Here is a 21,632-nt window from a genome sequence, read left to right as displayed (position 1 = left end):
ACAACTTTGTTAGCCTTTAAAAGAAAAATTATGTTTTCAATGTCCTTCTCCATATTAAAAAATTCCTTTTGTAAAAAAATCTTTTTAGAAAATAGCAAGTAATAAATGGGTAAAAGGATAAAACTTTAGAGAAAAAAATAAAAATGATTCGAATCTGCAGTCCTAAACATAATAGCATGACTATGTTTCAGGTTCGATTCGTCAATCTTTATTTTATCTTTAAAATTTCCTTTTAACTGCACTACCAGTAAATTCAATAATCTAAGCAAATTAGACAATTATAAACTATGAGATATCTATACATAAATTAATACGTAAAATAAAACTAACGAGACAATCTGATTACAACTGTGAAGGTATATAAGAATAAAGAGTTATCAACATTTTATTTAGATATATTTATTTTATTCAAAGGATTCATTACAACTTTTTGTTCTTTTTTAAGCTATGGAACTTTTGATATTATACTTTAACTGCGTTACATGATATCATAAAATGTTCAAGAAGATCAATAATTAAAATTCAAATTTTGCACATATGAATTTTAATAAAATACTTTATTATTTTTCTTGTATTTTATTTTTGATTCCTAAGTCTATCCAATCGAATTATTTTCTATGTACTTATGAAGCCTTTAGAGTTTTATAAATTATATATGGTTATAAATTTAAAGCAGTGATATCGAGAAAGTCTTTCTTTAATTTCCATAAATTTTGCTGACATTTTACTATTTTTCGGAAAAAAAAACTGCTATTATAACAAGTATTCATGTATTTCAGCGAATTCGAGAAGTTTTGATATTACACTCAAACTTAATCTATAATGCAAACAAAAAATTCAAGAATAATATCAGTAGAGATACCTGCTATTACGAATTTAAAGTTCAAACTCTTGTATGTAAATTTATTTTCCCTTCAAAAATTCACTCCAATCATGTAATTTTCGATGATTTCACAAAATCGCCGATTATGAAATTTCTAATAAGAAGAAAGTTATATTTAGTAATAAATAGATATTTGGAAAATCAAGAGAAATAATAAAATTTGCATCTGTAGTTAAATATATTTTAGGTGCTTATTCTTTTGCTTTCACTTTATTATAAAAAATAGACTTTTTTAAATGATGTGTCCATAAAGATTTTTGATATCATAACTTAATCTAGTTTTAAAAAAATATGCGTAATGTCAATCCACTGTAATAAAAGGCAAAGGAGGATAAAATTATTTAGTGAGTTTTATTTGAATAGTTTTTACAAATTTTGCATAAGTTTTACGTTTATTTCAATTTTTTGGGTCATAAGACATAGTCTTTTTTTAAACCAATGCATTCATAAAGCTTTTGATATTACACTAAGCCCATATTGTAATAAAAGGGGCACGAAAATCAAGAGAAAATGATCGGGGCTTTATGAACTCTTGTCAACACAAGCACAAGTTTTACCTTTGGGTGTTAATCAATCTCCCGATATGGTCACGCCTAGAATTAATGAAGTTGGTAGTTACGCAGGTTAAAACAAAAGAGGATAATGAGGAAAGAATGAGGAAAAAAAGAAGAAAATCAATGACCAGGGTGGGTTCACCAATATGTACTTACGAGAAAAGTTGTTTCAGTTTTTTTTTACAGTTCCTAAGGGGGTATTTTTTTACCTTGGCCAACCTCTTTCATCCACAGTAAAAGAGTTACTTGCACGACATATACCTTGAATCTATTTAGGATTGCTTACGGCCGCAGGTAAAGAGCATCCACCTAACTTTGGGAAGAGCTGTGTGGGTTGTAATGAATTTCTAATAGGCAAAGAAGTTTATACATCTAATAAAATTTGCAGTAATTATTACCGAGAAAGTTAAGCTTGCAGGGATTATTTATCGATAAAACGCTGTTTTGTCATTTAGTCACTGATTTCTTTTTATTGTTGCAGGAAAGTTGATTCTGATGGTGTCGAAATTTCCACGAAGGGTGTAATTTTTTTTTTTTTTTGTTCTTTTTATGCTAAGAAATGAATTATGCAATATTTTGTAGTAATAAATTCATGAATATTTTCTGGTTAATAATTTATGACTGTTATGTCACGAATAATGATTCCAACTGAATAATACAACCCGACTATGCATCTTTTTGTTGTTTAAAACATTAAAAGCTTAGAAAGTATTAGACCCCCTACTGTACAAAAATGCATATTGTCTTGACTTTTTTTTGTCTATTTTGTATTAATTTTGAATAATATACTGATTTATTAATAAAAAGTATTTGCTTCTTACACTTTAATACGAAGTTGAAAAATATTTCACAATAAGAACATTTTAAAAAATCATTTAAAGTTTAGAAATAAATGCCTATATTTTTTTCCATATTCCTAAAGTTCCTTTAAAGATTATGGTAAAAAAAAGCATGCCATAACAGGGCATGATTCTTCATCAATTAGTTGACTCAATCTTGTGGTAATTTTAGAGATTAATACATATTATGTATAAGCAAAAGCAGTTAAATAACAAAAAACGCTTCAGAAAAGTGTGCTTGCATGATATTTATTTAGAATCAGAGGTATCTTTGATGAGTAATGAACTTTGTTTATGTCATGTGTAATGCATGTTTAAATTTATTCTTTAAGATTATATACAAATATATAATGATAATTCAATTTCTAAGCAATTTTATTTTCAAACGTACGCTGGTGTCATTTGAATTAATTTTGTTGATTTATTTTTAACAATATCTTTATCAGAATATACATACTTTGGATTAATTAATTAAATAGATTTGAGAGTAAAGACGCTGCGAGAAAATTTGGAAGATGAATCATGAAATAATTTATTTTTACGTCTTGATAGAAAGAAAAATGTACGGATTTTACAGTTAAAATAAATTCCAAGAGACTCATAAACAATATTTTTCGAGTTAGCAAAAAGTATCAACTATGGTAGTTACCTATGATAAAATAAATGATATTCGTTTAACATTTATTATAATTATTTACGATTACAAATTTAATCGTATTCTTCTGGAATTCTTTGAGAATTGGTAAATGAAAGGAATCCCAAACTGTTTTGAAATAATATCGTCTATCAGATAAAAACAGGCAAACTTATAACATTATTTCGAAACAAATGCGTTTATTATGGTTCAAATTTACGAATGCAACAAAGATGAATAGATTTACAATTTCTAGTGTAAGTACCCTTGATGTATTCATAAATAATTTTAATTTAACCTGTTTTTATTAAAAATTTACAAAGTTATTTATTTGTGGAAGATAATTAACATTTCTTAAAAATCGAAGTCTAAAAATATTTCTCTTGTGTTTTAGACCAAATTTAAAGAATGCAATTAATTTAACACACTGGTTTATTCCATTATCCGGAAACAAACACTGCTGGTTAATGTGTCACACAGATACTAACTTTCAGCAGTAAGTTTCAGAAAAATATTCATAGTATATTCCGAGATTGTTTTGAATTTATTAAAACCATTCGTAATTACTCATTATACTAGGAGGTCTATTATGCTTCATAATGGAAGTTCTAAAAATCACTCTGAAATATATTCGAACATTCTGGCACAGATTTTGAAAAATAGGATTTAGAACATAAACCTCAAAGTTTATTATATAATTACAAAACAAATACCGTTATTAAAATATGACATTGACTTAGAGAATGTGACAAAGGGATACAGACTTTCAGCTTCTGTGGCAAATTTAATAGAGATTTAACGTAAATTAATGAGATATAAATGGTCGCCCTGGCTGGCCTTCACCTGTTCTCAAGGGAATGTCTAACCTGGTCCAATAATCAGAAATAACTGAACCGGAGTCCGACTGTTCCCCTCAAATTCATTTTATCTCCGAAACACTGAAAGTGCAATACTTCAACGCGATTGAATTAAATGAGTTCTCTCGGCTACATTTAAATTCGAAACTCCCATGGGTATCGAAAGTGAATGCTTGTTTCCATCCACAACAGAGAGGGACTTCGTATAATATATCGAAGATCACAGTTGACAAACCTAATTTCCAAGTCCGTAGCACATGGCAGGTTGATCAATACGCCACCAAAGCAAAAATATTTCCCTAATTAATCATCGGATTTCAATTTATAATTAAGTATCCTACAGGTCTGAGACACAACGGTCAATTTATCATAGCCATCGTAACGATTTTAGCTGATTGCTCACCAAAGCACATAAACAATAAGACATTAACCCGGTCGGTCTTCAAGGAATCTCATCGTCACTTGGACACTGCGGTTGCACGCGAACGTTTTTGATTTTTCCAAGATAAATTATTGGAAGCGTCGCGATTTGTTAAAAAGTCTTTGCGAAACATTTAATTAATGGAACCTTTAGAGTTTGTGATAGTCACGCTTTTGAAGCCCGACTCTAAATTCACTGGTGTTGTAAGGTGTCAAACGCAAAAAGACGTTCATAGGAAGCTAATCTTCTTTTGATACTTAGAGGCTTCAGTAAAGTTTTCGGTTATTATAAATAGAACGTGGGTTAGAATGATGAGAGATTATGAGGATATGAAAGGGAAAGAATTAACATACGGTTGAACGAAATATATGAGGATATAAGATTCAACAAAGGGATAATTACTGTTATAGGTTTGGTGGACTTGATAAGGTATTTTTGAAAATCAAAGAATCAGTATTATTAAAATCTGTATATATAAATTCTAGAATACGGATACGTCAAAAATATGTAACTATTTTAGCGTAGATTTTTGTAAAAGCATGTCTAAAAACTTTAAATTTTACAACGTTCCAGAATCTCTAGTTTTTTAAAAATTAATTTATCATTAATATAAAATAAAAATAAATTGGTTTTTTTTGCGTTTTCATTTAAAAATTTATTTTTCTGGGGACAACTGCATGTAAAATATAACGAATTTGTATTAAAATTTTCTGCTTTTCTTTTAATTAATATTGATTGTAAAAAGAAGTCAGAAAACTTTAAATGCATATCCATATTTATTTTAATATACAACAGAAATTCTCATTTTAAATTTTATATATTTTCCTCGAAAATTAAGATGCATGTAGCGTCTCGGATATATTTAAACCTAAAAAAAACATTGTTTCATGAAAAAAGTCATTAAAATATTTACTCAATTTACCATCAGTGAATTAAACATATTTACTATTAGTTGCTCGTTTCATTTAATAATATGCATTTAAATGTTATTTCATTTGTATATGAATATATATCCTGAAATAAAATATTTAAAAATGAAATTTTATTATAATTTTTTATTCTAAAGTTTATCATCTCCATAAACATGTGTAATGATCAGCAAGGATAATTTTTATCAGAAGAAATATAAGTGAATTTGTTATTCAGTTTAAATAATTGTATAAGCTATATTGATGCTCTATATATCCTTTAATCTAAAATAGTTACAATTAGTTTTGTTTCCTTTATGACTTAATCGTTTTTTATTAAACCATAAGAAACAGACTAATAGATAAGTAGGGTAAAATGATTATTTCTACTCAATACTAGCTAATATGCCTGGTGTTGACCGAGATGAAATCGTCTTCGGATCTAATTTTAACATGGTGGTAGGATAACATTAAAAATATCTATATCTTGAAAGCTAGGTTTCATATAAATATACATTTTCAAGTAGATAGCAAATGATCATCACTGTGATATATTACAGGCAAAATATCAACTGTAATCTAAAACAAATGTTCATTCTAGGCGAAATATGATTCATACTACTCACCGCAGGATAGAATGTTAAATAGTAATATGTTTTGAAATTTTCAAGAGCAAATGTTAGTGCTTGTTTGCTTTTATCTAAATTGATCTAAATTTGAGTTAAAAGTAGTATGGAGCATCTTATGCTGATTTGAAATGGAGCATTGTTTTTTTTATTAATAAAAAAATAGTCCTTTTAATTAATTGTCACGAATTCTTCAGAGAAACCTCTCTTAAACTTCATAGTGTTTGCGAGAAAATTTGAAGAAAAGCTATTGAGTGGTTTAGTATTTCCATAGCATACAAACATTTTTGAATTTTACTTTAATGATTTGATTAAATAAATAAATAATTTGTATAAAAATGAATAAAGAATAGAATGAATTTTAAGAGTTATGAGCGATTAAGTGTTTTCGTTGCAATTTTTTTATAATTATAATTAAATATGAGGCATCATGATTATTTTTGAGATTATTACTTATAATATAATTTCTGTTTTCCTTAAGTGTTATGTTTCACATTCCATTTAAGACATATTAAGATGTATGTCATTCTTGAAAGCAATAGAGCTGAAACAATTCTTGAATTATCGATGAAAAATTCTGAATGCAAAATAAAAGCGCCTTCCACCCAAAAACTGATTTTCAACAGATTTATTTCAAAATATGCTTATATGATATTTTTATTTTAAATAAATATTTTAAAATAAATTGGATAATTCATAAAATCGCTTAATGTATATACCTACGCTCACTTACTTTAATCAATTATTTATTTCAGAAAATCTATTTTATAAAACAATTCAGAAGAATTATTTTGTTTTTAACTCAGTCCGTATGTTGAAAAAAACTTCTTTTAACATTCGTATTTTGTTAGAACATACATGCATTCTCTAGCTAGGCATACAACTAAACATTTAGATTATAATTCTAAATATAAAAACTTACTGCTGGTGTCTTGTTTCGGAGTGTTTCCTGGTGATGAGGCCCAATTCACCTTCATTTCCTGAAAAGAAATATAGAGAAATTAGTTTTTTTTCATTTTATTTAAATAAATATGAATACTAAAAACCAAAAAAAAAATGTACCAGTATGGCCCTTTCTTAGCATTTGCATTTCAAATGACTTTTTAAGCAATTTAAAAATAACACAATACAGAACTGCTTTCAGTGGAGATTTCCTTCTCGAGATTTCGATTTCTTTTAATATTGAAAATCATATTATAAGTTTTATTAGCACAGTTTCAAATATTACCTGGTAAATAAAAATAATTATTTAAGCTTTAGAAGTTTTGATAGTACAATGTAGTAGCTTGATCCTTTTTAAATAACCAATTAGAATTTCAATAGAACCTTAGAATAGCACTCTGTTAGCTTTTTTTAAATGTTGTCTTTTAATTATACTTGGCTTCGAAGAAATGAGAAATTTCACGTATTATATTTGCATTTTTAAGAGTTAAAAATGCAAAAATTATATCATTTATTTGATAAAATGCTAATTTATTCAAAATGACATAAGACTTCATTACACCTTATTCAAGTATTCATTATTGTTATATGAAATATAAAATATAGACGATTTTTTAATAACTGAAAGATTTAAGTATGTTTTCAGTTTCTGTTTAATGAAAAATAATCTTTAAAGTATGAAATGTTTTTTGAGAATCAACAAAAGCGGACCTGACCCGTAATGATTTAATTTAATCTAGCGTTATAAATTTTATCGCAATGTTAATTTCGCATACTTTGATTTTGAAGGAAATTTCACCAAAGCCTTTCTCTTTCAGATTAAATTTAAAAATAAAATAATTAAAATAATAATTAATAATAGCATATGAAAAAATAATATTTAATCTAATACTGATAATTTTAACCAAATTAATACTATGAATATGATCATATAATAATGTATGTTCCTGTAAGAGGTATCATCATGGAAGAAGAATTAATAAAATACTGGGCACTAAAGAAAAGGTTAATAAATTTTTATTCTAGAGGAATAATTAGCAATTTAAAGAGTATTTTTGCCATAGTATTGCCACCACTAATATAAAGAACTTTTAGATTTTCAAAACTCAAATATCGTGAGAAAACACACAGGAATAAATATATTTACTTCTTAAAGTCAATGGTTTGTTCATATTCATATTGGAAAAATGTAAAATTATTGTATATTTAAAGCCATTGAATTAAATTCTATATTGTTAACGATTATTAAATTAAATAAAAATACTGGATTTCTTGAACTGAAAATTTAAAGCAAAATTAGAGAAATACATTTGGAAGATGGTTCTTCCCAAAACGAGAGGTTGTCCTTTTTTATGGAGAAAAGGAAACCAGTTAGAGAAAGAATGAATGCAGTTAGTTTATCTGCATAGAATAAATGTTATCCAAGCGTTAATTAGTCACTTATCGTTCATCTAATCAAAAGCGCAAACAGGGGAGCATTAGCAGTTATGTATAATTTTTTCTTCCCTTTTTTTTATTCTAATAGCTAATATTCTGAAATGACAATTTTCAACCGAGAGGGAAAAAAATGATGAAATAAGGTTTTCGGTCAAGAGAAACGACAAAAGCAGAGAAAAAAAAGACAGAAGGTGGAGAAAATTAAAACCTCTTATGAAACTTAATTTGCGAGGTAAGTCTCTTTTGTGCACTTCGTCGAAACACTTTTATTTCCTAGCCTTATTATTCAAAAACACCTCGCAATTTTCTGGCCCTAGTGCATTACAGTGTCGAATAGAAAAAAAAACTCTCATCGAAATATTCAAGTTTTAAAATGAATAAATTCTACAGAAGTCATTCTTTTCCTTTTGCTACGTATCCTTCTGATGATATATCGGGTCTTCTGTGCATTGCTCAAGGATTAGTTTTGTTTATTAAAAGCAAGATGTGCTAAATTATCCCCAGTAATAGGGACCCTGCGAAAAAAATGGCTGTATTAACATTTCAATTAAGATAGAAGACACAGAAGGCTTCTGTTCTTTAATTAAAATGTTAATAACTTTTCCTATTTTTCATCTGCAGCGAGGCTTTACAGCTCGGTCATAGGAGCTATTCTAAGATGATTCTCTAGTATTCCTGAAGATTTTTTTTTCTACCGGAGAATTTTCTGACATATACCGCAATAAAAAATAATTCTTTTGGATTACAGGGCTCTAAGGGCAACAGAAGTGTTGATGACCAGAATAAAAATAGAAAAGTGCACCTGACGCACAGGCATGAATTTTAATTTAGCTGAGAAAACCTGCTCTTCAGTTTTAAGTTATTCATAAACCTCTCATTTTTGTGCTATATTTAATAACATTGGGTTACAATGAATTGCATTGAGGTTAAAAAGATTTTTGCGATAAACACTGATAAATACTGGAAAATACTTTTACAAGAGATTCTTAATTATTAAAAAGTTTGCAAATTTTTTTTTCTAATGTTCTATTTCATGCTGTATAAAATTATTCTTAATATAATTATGTTAAAAGGTATCAAAATGACATTAAAGGTTAGAAAAATGATTGAAAACTAGAGGAAAAGATTGTTGATTTTTGAAAAAAAAAAAGATATTGCTGAGAGTGTTATTTTCCTTTCAAATAGTATATTTGTAGTATATATACATATGTAGTATATATACATATGATTTAATTTAGCTGAAAAAACCTGCTCTTCAGTTTTAAGTTATTCATAAACCTCTCATTTTTGTGCTATATTTAATAACATAGGGTTACAATGAATTACATTGAGGTTAAAAAGATTTTTGCGATAAACACTGATAAATACTGGAAAATACTTTTACAAGAGAATCTTAATTATTAAAAAGTTTGCAAATTTTTTTTTCTAATGTTCTATTTCATGCTGTATAAAATTATTCTTAATATAATTATGTTAAAAGGTATCAAAATGACATTAAAGGTTAGTAAAATGATTAAAAACTAGAGGAAAAGACTGTTGATTTTTGAAAAAAAAAAAAAAGGATTGCATTATTATTAGGGGGATATTAAGGGGAGTATTATTTTCCTTTCAAATAGTATATTTGTAGTATATATACATATATTTATGTGTTGTAAATTATATTGAATATCAATGAATTGCATAAAGAATTATATTGCACTAATATTATTCATTTTGGCAATAACCACTAATAAATGTTGCAACCCAATGATGATTAACAAATCCATCTTTTCAGCGTTATCTTAATAAAATCTTTTCATAGCTATATTAATAAGAAATTAAAACATGTTGTACTGAATTTAAAAAAAAAGAAAAAAAAATTTTGGCGATTCCATTGATAACATTGTATAAATTGATCTAAGATAGAACATAATGCTGCACAATATTATGCGAAGTATTATATTTTTTTCAAGATTGCACGGTACTATACAAGACTGCGAATATTGTTTAATATAATACAATATTGTACAATAAATGTGTGCTACTGGGTATGAGAAACTTTTAACTACTGAATTAATATAAAGTATTTGCTGAAATGTATGTTTTTCTGATGAAATAATTTAAACATTATTTTTCTAGTTATACCTTGTGACATTTGATTATAATAAATTTCATTGAATTTAAATATTTTAGCAACAAAAATTAATAATTACAGTGAAAAGTTAATATATTAGATTTTCGATTGTTGAAAGAATAAAAAGTATTTTCCAAAATGGATGTTTTTACCTATAAAACTCAATTTAACGATATTTACTTGAAAAGTTTGAAACATTTATCAATAGGGAACTGAAAAAAAGTTTAAAATAAGTGTGTTTTTAACCATATACAGGATACTTCCAATTTACTAAAAAGTTGGATAAGGAAAATGTAGAATAAATTTGTCAATGCTAATTTATCATTTAAAAGTATTAAATATTGATAAACCTATTTGGAAAGGTATTTAATAACAATAAATTGCAAAAGATTTCAATAATGTTAAGGATTTCGTGCAAAATCCTTGATTTATACTGGGATATTTTAGAATAAGAAATCATCTGTTAGAGAACAGATGATTAAAAGATTAAAGATTTATTACTGGGGAACAGATGATAATTATAAATATTTTAAAGATTTGAACCTTTTTTATTAATTGTTTTGCATAAAAATAAATACACTTATTTAAAATTTCCTTTTGTAACAAGATGCGAATTGCACAGATGCGAAATATTTTGGAATGATCATTGATAAGTACCATGAAATGGATGGAAGATGCTTTTCATTACTACAAAAATACTCAGGATAAATAATATGTTTAAATGTATGTATAAATATTTCTTTAAAATGTTTCTTGATTGTAACAATTGTACGAGAGTACATTCGTTACAATTAATTTATTTAAGTAATAGTTTACTCCTTAGATTTGTTATGTAAGACTTTGATCACTTGTAATACTGTTTTGTTTCTCATTTTATTTACTAATCTAGAATGTAAATAAGTTTCCACCGAGTTTACCAAACCTACCCAAATTGTAGTTAATATATAGGTGTCGAGGAAGGAATAAAAATTTGAAAGAAAAAAAAAGACTGGATTTAAACAGAAATTTCACTTTTGGTCGCATTTTTAAATGTCTTATAATTGTTTTTGCATTTTTAATGATATTAGGCACAAATTCAAATTTACGCATAAATCTCTACTGAGCCCAAACTGCTGATTAAATTTCATCTATATATATTTTAAATATTCATTGTGGATCGTTCTCCCAGATTATGAGCCATTAAGCAAGCCTAAAAATTTAATAATCAACTAATGTCTTCTTTATCCTTCTATAGGGATAGTTTTCTATATTTTTATCAGGCATTTATCCATAGTTAAAAAAATAATAATTTTAGTCATTTCCATTGTCGTAGTTCTATTTATGTTATTGTAACGCTAGAAATAAACGATCTGTCTTGAAGTGTTCCAAATTAAGGATAAGAGGCTTTAGAAATGGAACTGAGTTGTTTTATATTCATTGCACGAATAAAGTTTAAAACTCTTAAAATATTTTTTTATTCTAAAAAAATTCAAATACGGTACTATTTTTTGTAGACTTTCAATAGGAACTGCTTTACATTGTTAGATTAGATATCTATTCATTTATCAAATTAAATCGTTTGAATTGATACATATTTACCAACTTAATTAAAAATATCATTCAGAATGCATGAGAAGTAATTTATTTGAAAGAGGAACCCATGCAGCTTATACAAAGATTATCTACTGCATCCAAATCGAAGTTTTTCTTATTCAATAACATGAAAAGATAAAAGACAAATATTTTATATTATTTGATAACGTAACTTCGTGGAATATGAAAGAGGATCCCACAAACGTAACAAACTCCAATTGCAATTGCAAATTTCAGCAAACAACTAATTTCTCTCATTCCTTCTGTAGAAACAGTTATTATGCTTACATTCGATGCCACCCTTCATTCAAATATCTGTCATTATGAGTTATAATAAGAATCTTGCAGACAGGCATGAAAAGGTAAAGACAAATGTTTCATACACTCCTATTCAGTGACTTCCTGAACTACAAAATATACATTTGCACAAGTGTAACAAATTCAAATCAAAATCTCACCCATCTGCTGAAAATTCTTCCCAAGGGAAAGTTTATTACGCTTTGATTCGATATTTACCCAAGTTCTCATTCAAATTTAGGTCATTTGCATAACTACAGTTCGACTGAGGTATCATAAAACTACTGAGGGCACAAAACTTCAGGGGCGAGGGCAAGGAAGCGCATCTAAAATGGAAGCTTTAAAAAGTCCTGCTAACGAATCCTGCCCGAAGCACTGGCCTACTGGCATCAAAGGATAAAAGCCTGCCCTTGGAAACATTTAAGCGGAAAGAAGAATCCCGAAGTGCTTCCGCAATTTGATCTTTATGTGTTGTTGTGGAACCGCTGCCCATTGGAACGCCTCGGTTTGGTATTAAAGAGGGGAAGAGAAGTCCACTGATGACCACAGCACGCACAGTTACCGGTCGCATGCCTGAGGGGCCTTTTTATTCCTTCGCTTCCGTTGCCTGCTAGAAGTTCTCTATTGTTTCACAGGCAATTGATCTCAAAGATCCAAATGATGCAAAAATAATGCCATGCATTCTCATCTCTTCTCTTTCTGGCGGAAGGCACCAGAATGGCTGTTTGTTGGGTTTTGTCTATTTTGTTGTTTTTTCTTCCCTTTGCATTATTTTTTACTTACTTTCATCGTCCTGTTAGGGAATTCACTAGGAGGGGAGCTGATGTAACCCCATATGCGGTCATTTGTCTCTGGTTTAGAAAGATAAGCAATATAAAAAAGCAGAAGGAATCACCATGTACGTAAAGATAAATCGCTCGGAATCATTTTTGTACGGTGCGTTGATGTTTGAATACAGTCGGTTTCGTAATCGTTGTGTTGCAGGGAATTTAAAGTTGGAGTTGATTTGGCAGTCAGCTTGGGATACTACTGCTTTGTCTTTTTTCCTCTTTAAGGATAAAAAAAAAACTAAATAGATAAGTTTATCGTTATTATATTGAAAAAGATAAGCGATATTCTTGACACATTTAAGAGTCAGAGAGAATTAGAAACCAAATTTAATTGCAGTAAAATTTTAATTAATTATTTGAACATATTAAATAATTCAAATAGCTAGAATGGGTATAGGGCATGTGACTTTAAGAAGATTTAGCATTTTCGAATTTTAATTTTTATGTCAGTATTTCTGATTCTTGAAACACCTTAAATCGCAAAATATTAATTTTAAAAAAAGGGAACAAAATTCTCATGATTCGTTTCGAATAAAATTTCGATTTACTTAAAGGCAAGAAATTATTAAAAAATTCTGTTTTTCAAAAAAGAAAATCATAAGCAAACATTGTCTTTTTATTTTAAGAAATTTTCTCTTATTTTCGAAAAACCTTTTAAAATGAAATATAGCATGTTGTTATAATATTTACTGTTATATAACGGCAAAGTTGTTATAATATTTTGACCGATAATAACAGCCATTAAGTTTTGGCTATCCTTCATTTATTAGTACATTTCGATTGAGTACATAGACAATTGATATGAAATCCTTCTTCATTTTCTTTTCTTATTAGAAGCATACTTTTTACCCGATTAGTGAGTTATCCAATTATTGATTTTTATAAATATCGTGTATAAATTAACTCCAGGTCTGTTCTATAAATGCTTCATCCTAAATATTTCATTGTATGAAATTGTATCAATTTTTTACAATAATAGTATGAGTTTTCGTTTCATGATTGCTCCTAGATATCAAAATAACATTTATTATCGAAGTTTTTAAAATTTAATACATCACGATATATACTAATGATAAACAAGGCTCTTAATATAGGAAGTTTTCACATTACATAAAATTCATTTAAGGTGCTCATTTGTAAGACATCGGAAATTAAGTATTATCGTCTATTTCTAGTTTTCTGTCGAGAAGTCAAATTCAACAAGGAATATCAATGATAGATTTTACTTATATAAAGAAAATAATTTGTTTTTCAAATCTAAAATTCAACACTTTAAATATTTATATGCATTGCTCTATAAAAAGAAAAATATTCCCAAAAGCGATGTAATATAAAAAAATTATATTCACGTTTGGGACACACAGTGAATAAGATTAGTTGATGGAACAGAATTGGCATATGCATGAAATTGAAGCGGTTTGCTTTTTTCCCTCTTGTTTTGCAATAAAAATTGAGTTGACTGAAACGCCAGAAAAATGTAAGGCATATAGATTTATTTGAATGGAATAATTTATATTCAAAAATTCAAACTTTGAGAGAGACAGTGGAATGTAAATATCGAAAACAGATGGCGACGCGAAGCAGAAATGATGGTTATCAATATAGAAATTGGTAATGCAGGGAACCTCTCGAACATGTGGTTTATTTCTTCCTTGTATTATTTTATCTGCATAGTATTCAGTCTGTCAAACCGTTATACTTTAGATTTTTGATTATTTGTTTAAAATAATTCATTGTGAGCTGCATTATTGAAATATCAATTAAATTTTATAAATATTAGAAACATATTTCATCCTTAAGTCCAATATCGTATATTCATCTATGTAAAAATGTATTATATTGTCAAAAATTGATTTCTTACTTTAGGATTAAAATAAAAAAACGCTTGAATTTTCGTATTTTTCATGGATTATGAAAATGAACATGAAGTAATTTTTCAAAAGAAGCTGTTACTGCAACATAAATATACATACTTTGAGCAAGTATTTCTTATTCTTTCACATATGTATTCTTTTGCGAGAAGTGGTAAGATATTATTTGTCATAAAACCTATATACATTTAAATAGAAATATAAAGTTGGAGAAACATAAATATACACAATTTAGAGAGAAAAACTGGAAATAAAAAGAAATTTTAAAAATTAATTTTTTTCTGTTAAAAAATAAATTTAAAATATATCGAGCTTTAAAAAATTATCCTTAATATTTTTCTTTACATTATGCTCCAGCAAATATTATGTCCTAAGCTTAGGGGAGATTTAAAAATAAAACAATATGAAAATATGAACCGAGTATGGATGAATCCCCATTCAGGTTTTATATTCTAATTTAAAAAATTATATTTCATTTGACATAATTTTGGACATAAAGTTTTATTCGCTCGCAAAAAAAAAGAAAAAAAATCGAAATATGCTTGAATGCATTGTATGATTGTAGTATTTTTTTCTTAAGTATCCATTGACTGATTAATTATTTTGCAATGAAAAGAATTTTAGAAAATTTAAATTATGAAGAAACATTTAATACAAAGGGAATTCTCAGATATCATCTTAGAAAAAAATCTTTTTTTGAATTAATTGTATACATATACGAAATATTGAAAACATGAAAAAGCATAAATGAAATGAATAGCAAACAAAAGGATCGTACCATTTTGAATCGTAACAAATATTTCGGATTGCTAGAAATGTAGTCATCAATCATACACATTTTTAAATAAAGCGAATAAATGGATTTAAACACCGGCCATGTATGCGATCTAAGATTTGATTTTTCAAGCTAATGTAAACGGCGCATTATGTACAATCCTCTTAGAATATAATTCTCGTCCAAATCAAACTCATTAAAATTGAATGTGATTAGTTTTAATAGACCACAAGCAATTATGACTTACGGTCATTATTTAGAAGCGAATAGAGCCAAAGGCCGAACACCAATTGTGTAATTATTACCAAAGAATGTATTCGGAACCGGACGATAATGACCCCTCACGTAGCAAGCGGCACTTCAAATTAACTAATGCAATTGGTTATCTCATCATGCATAACTCCATTAAAAACATGCCATTGCTACTTCACGCCTATGCTCTGACGGAGGCACAGTGTCAAATATTCCACCATTTATTGTCCTGTAAGGAATTATGAAAATTAAAAGTCTCTGAAACTCATTTTGAGAAAAATATTTTCATCGTCGTTCTTTTTTTATGGTGATAAAACTATTAAAATGAGCCTTTGATGGAAAATTTAAAGGGATGTTTTTTTAAAATAATATTGAAATTCATTAAAATGAAGCCTACTTTGAAAGAATGTAACTTAGAGATTTGCTTTTTTTTTCTCTCTTTCTCCTTCAGTTTTTCATCAGAATTTTTTTTTCTGATAACTTGTTAAAAAATTTCGATTCAATTTCAAAAAAACGTTTCTTGAATTTTCCAAGTTTTCAAAAAAAAATTTCAAGAAAGAAAAAATGTGGATTTTCATTAGCTATATCTTTCTATAAATGTTATTTTTAAATACCTAAGCAATTAAACAAATCCTTAACTTCTAAAATAAATAGAAATATGTATATTGCTACATTTTTCAAATTGATAAGCATTTTTTGTTGAACAAATTGATATTTTCAGTTGAATCTAAAATTTGTTTCGATAAACATTTAATTCTTTGACAAAAATAAATGAATTCTGTAGATTTTGAAATAAGCAGTTTTAAAATCTCGAAAAAAGAATGATGCACAATGGAATGAAATAATATTTTTTTTGTTTGACAGCATTCAGAAAACGAACATATTGTTAAGTTCTACTTTGCTAAAACACTAAAGTAAGAAATTTAAAGAAGATAGCAGATAACACAATTGGATATACTTTATGAATATGAATATAAAAAATTATGAATGATAAAAACTTTAGTATTGAAAAAAAGACCACTTTGTTCTTTTAAATAACGAGGTACTTTCGTCCAAATACTTTTCCTTCCGATATTCTTCTTCCCTGAACACACTTGAATCAAACTAAGTTGGAGATAGAGTTATCAGGCTGGAAATTAAATGAACGCAAGTTCAAAACCCTATTCAATCCAATACAATCCTCATAAGGAGATATAAATCAAACTTAAGTCTTCATAAGTGTCATGCACCTTATCTGACTACAGTATAAAGGAGATTTTTTTAATAAAATCAAATTAATAATTGAGTAATTATGTATATTATTCTAAAAACTAATCCTAAAATTTGCGTTACATAAAGTGAAGGATTTCATTTTTCTGTCGCTTAGTACATTGATTCAAACTATACCATTTTAAAATTATCCCATGCTCACAACGAGACAACTGCATGATATCGCAACGAATCTCACAATAGGAGCAATTCTTCGCTAATGTGATTTCATTGTCGAGTATTTTAGTGTCTCACGATTGCAGTGAAGCAGTCAAGTTACGAGAGATTGTTCTGTGATGAATACTGTTTTATGGGCGCAAATTTTTACGCACAAAAAATGAAATGCAAGCTACTTACAAATATGAATGATTTATGCAAATTAAAATCTTCTGTAAAAAAAATCTAGATTCTTCATGACTTCCGAGAAAGATTCTGTGTAACAAACAAACAATTTCTCTTTATTCAAATTTTTCGCGAACTCTTTTCATTGTTTGACGGATGAAGTGTCAAACTTAAAACCTTAAAGTTTTTACGAATCTCCCAATATCAGACAAGAACATGTGAAATGAGAGATCGCATGGTACAGAGCCAGGCGAATAAAATCACTGTAGGGAAAAAAAGGATCTGGGTAAAAAAAATAATAATAAAATAAAAAAGGACGTGTAAAAAATAGTAAATAAATAAATAAAAAAATGGCATGCCCTCTTGGCACTTTGCCGAACTCTGGCCTGCATCTTATTCTGGAAACCCTCCTAAACTGTTCATAACGACTTAAGCTCTAAGCAGAGCTCTTTGATTTCTACATGATTCGGAGTTTGAAAAATATCTTAGGAGCTAAATAAAGTATAAACAAATGGGTTCTGTTTCATGGATAACGAGCTGAAATGTTTCACGCATCACAAATCTGTACCCAAGCAGAATGCTTCAATTTTGTTTTCAGTGAAATGATGGGCAAAGTACCGGTTTAGTTACATAACGTTGCTTCATTTTAGGTCTTTTGTCAATAACGTTGAGGCTATTTAATTATTTCACTTCCTTTCATTTTAATGTCATTTGTTCCAATTATAAAAATCTTCATTGTGTGGATTGAGGAACCATGTGCCACGGCATTGGGTTTCGTCGCGATTTCCTAGAATGGTTAGGATTTTAAATTAATTATCTTTTCTAGTTCTTGACAATATTTACAGTAGTCTCATTTTTTTAGAATTTTAGAGGAATAACAAAGTATTTTGTTTAAAAAGAGGAATTATGTATTTTCGTTAAATAATTTACTGTCATTCTCAGCTTTTATTAATAATATGAAATGAAAGAATTTTTATATTCATTTGCAAAATAACAATTCTTTTTATTAATTTTCTGCATTAGCGTTTTATTAGAATTGTTTTTATATGTTATTTGATAATTAATTTAATCGGAATGAATCAGCTATATGTATCCATTAACGTCACGATCAGAAAAAAATACGGAAAAACTATTTTTAAAAATCAGAATGCATTATTAAAATTGTTACTTTTATAAGTTGGCTTTGCCATGCATGCTGATTTTAAAATTTGTTTCTGAATTCTTAGAGATTTTGATTGAAAATTTACTCAAGTTTGCCGAATAGAAATATTTGAATCATTTTAATCGATTTGATAAAGAACATGAATTAAAAACTTTACTCAAAATAGTATAAAAGATACGCATAAATATTTACATATTAACTATGCATTTGTCTTTAAAATAATATGATAAAGTCTATACTTAAAGACATATGATATAATTTCTATAATTTTTATTAAATTCCATGAAAGTATTATAGTTCATCCAAAACAAAATAAACCGGTATTGATTTCATATGATATTATAAAAATTGAACTTCAAGCATCATTTGAATGTGAAGTGATTCAAATAGAGAAGCGATAACCTTTTAGTGTTTTTTATCCTTTCGCGTTTTATCACTAATTAAAGGTTGGATTACTAAGGATTGTGTTAAGATATAACTTGAAACCCAGGACAACAAAAATATTAATAATTTAATTAAATAAAGAATTAAACAAATTTCAAATTTACAGTATAAGATGAACAATGTATAGCAATCATTCAGATATTTTGTTTTTATAAAGTAAAGCAGATCACGAGAAATTTTAGAAATTTTTTTGTAAATGTTATTTTTGTGTTATATGATTGCAGTTCAAATTCCTTTAATTAAGATTTTTTTATACATAATTATGTTATTTTGATTTCTGAATTTTGAACTGGAATTTTACATGTCTTCTCATTATCTTAAATTTATTCGTCGCCAAAATTCTCAAATAGCCGACCATGCATTACTGTTTATCTTCACTTTTCTTTTCTCCTTAAGGCGTTGGTTAGATTTCACTTAAGACCTTTCATGATAAGTCTGAGAGACATATCGTAAATTATCAGCTTAATTAAATAAAAAACGCGCCTATCTGCCAGAAAAAAAAACGATATCGCCATCAAATCTTTGTAATGGACGCATATAGAAGTTTTATAATATTTCTACATGCAATATAGAAATATTTTTTATATATTAAAAGAGTATATTTTTTATTTTATTTAACTAAAAATATTATTTATTAATTCATAATTTTCTTGTTTTTACTTAATTATAAAATTAAAAAAAAATACAATAGGCTAGTAACTTTGGCTTGTAAACTTTTGGTAAATCAAAAATAGATCCAATTAAAGGAATACTTTTTTTGTATTGATTGCATAGAAGCAAATGCTCCAAGTACAATTAGTTAAAAAAAAATGCTTCATAAATATTTGCATTATCAAAACATTATCTTTTTAATTATATTTCTGGCAAATGATTTGATTTCCTACTAAATTATGTCCTGTTTTCATTTACAGTCATTACGCTCGTTTTATTTATGTTTACTATGAAATATAATAGCTTCTGTTATTTTGTATATTAAAGAGAACTATAATAATTTATCTATTTGCTCTCATGCAAATAAAAATATATTCATCCTATTTAAACAGATACACAAGTGAAATTATATCCCTAAATTATGATTATTTTACTATGAAATCATCATGAATCAAAATCATTATGAATTAATTTGATTGCATACATTTATTAGTAATGAATTATAATAGCCTTCAGATTTAAAAATATAACTTCTGATTTAAAAGGGAGATGCAATATATATTTGTTTTTAATGTATTAAAAGAATATCAATTGCATCTTTTCAAAGAAATGGAATCCAAATTTGTATTGTTAATGTGTATAAATGAATCAATATCTCTATAAACAATGCCCAGTCTTAAACTGTAAGTTACCACACTTTAGTTATTTATATTAGTAATGAATTATGAGTGTTCATATAAATTGAATTTAATCACTTGAAACTGCTTGATTCGCTCATCGAAATTGTTATATATATTTAAATTTAAAATTCAACCAAAGTAGAATTTAATTTAAAAGACAAGAATCACTTGTACGCTCTTAAGTATGTTCTTATTCAGATTAAAATATCGAATATCCCAAACAGGATGCATCATCTAATTATCGAGTTAAAATAATTCGTATCTCAAATAACTAAATATAAAACCTATCATTATTCCACTTTTATGGGTTAAAAATAATACGCATTCGACTAACCAAACTCGACATTTAACAGCTATTGATACTCTGAGCGAACTCCATTCGGTCATTATTACCTGACAGGTTACGGAAAATTGGAATCCTCTGCCTAATAAGAACGATGACCAAACGTGATGACAGCAAAGATAACCTCCTAATCCACCCAAACGAACTCTGTGTAAGTCCCTTTGATTGGATTGAGGTGTACGCCGATCTGCCTACGACTGCATTAATCTGCCATTTCAGCTACCGAGACTCACCAATAATTAATGAATGTCAGATAGCATGCCATACAGGTTGATGTTGCAGCGCCTCTTCACGGCCATCTTTATTGTCTACTGTAGGAGGCTTGAATATGCGAAAACAGTGCATTCGAGTTCGGAAAACTAATTTTTTTTTCTTTTTTACCAGCTCCAAACTCATCGAGAAATGCATTGTGTTTGGTAAAGCGTAAAGTTTTTCAGGGCTCGAATGCGTGAAGAAAGACAAGGGATTTCTTACTTGGAATAGAGCTTTGCATGCGTAAAAAGCATTTTTATGAGTATGTAAAGAGATATTTTACACAGCGAAATGGAACCTTAAAATAATTTATTTCACGCTTGCTATGTTTATAGCAGTGTTTTCAAGGTTTATACCTTTTGAGAAAAATCCAGTTGCAAGAAGACATAGTATATGGAAAAACAGAACAGACTGTTGGTTACTTTGTATAAAGAAAGTTGGAAGCATAAATTTAAAGGAAAAACCGTGTTTCTTTGGGAAAAATATTATCACCGTTTTAATTTCTTCATACTGCAAACCCATGAAATATACATTTTCTTCCTTCAAACAGAAATTAATTTGATGAATTAAAAATTTCGAGAGAAACTTATATCTTTCTTTGTATATATCAATAACACATTAGTTTTCATGTTTGTTTTTGAAATGTTTATTTTCTTTTAATTGTTTCATATTTCACAAAAAGCAATGCATGAAATGAAT

General features: G+C 27.6%; 1 protein-coding gene across 5 annotated transcripts in view; it reads right to left on the bottom strand.

Annotated features, from left to right (window-relative positions):
• LOC129958594 (nucleolysin TIAR-like) overlaps window positions 1-21,632 on the bottom strand; it is a 1,061,871-nt gene that overhangs the window by 396,334 nt on the left and 643,905 nt on the right. For all 5 annotated transcript variants that reach the window (XM_056071175.1, XM_056071177.1, XM_056071176.1 and 2 more), the window contains one exon: window positions 6,645-6,702. In XM_056071175.1, coding sequence (XP_055927150.1) covers window positions 6,645-6,702 — 58 coding nt within the window. The remainder of the gene's footprint in view (window positions 1-6,644; window positions 6,703-21,632) is intronic.

This window comes from Argiope bruennichi, chromosome X1 (genome assembly GCF_947563725.1).
Source record: "Argiope bruennichi chromosome X1, qqArgBrue1.1, whole genome shotgun sequence".
Classification (NCBI taxonomy): Eukaryota; Metazoa; Arthropoda; class Arachnida; order Araneae; family Araneidae; genus Argiope; species Argiope bruennichi.
This window is presented reverse-complemented; position numbering and strand designations above follow the sequence as displayed.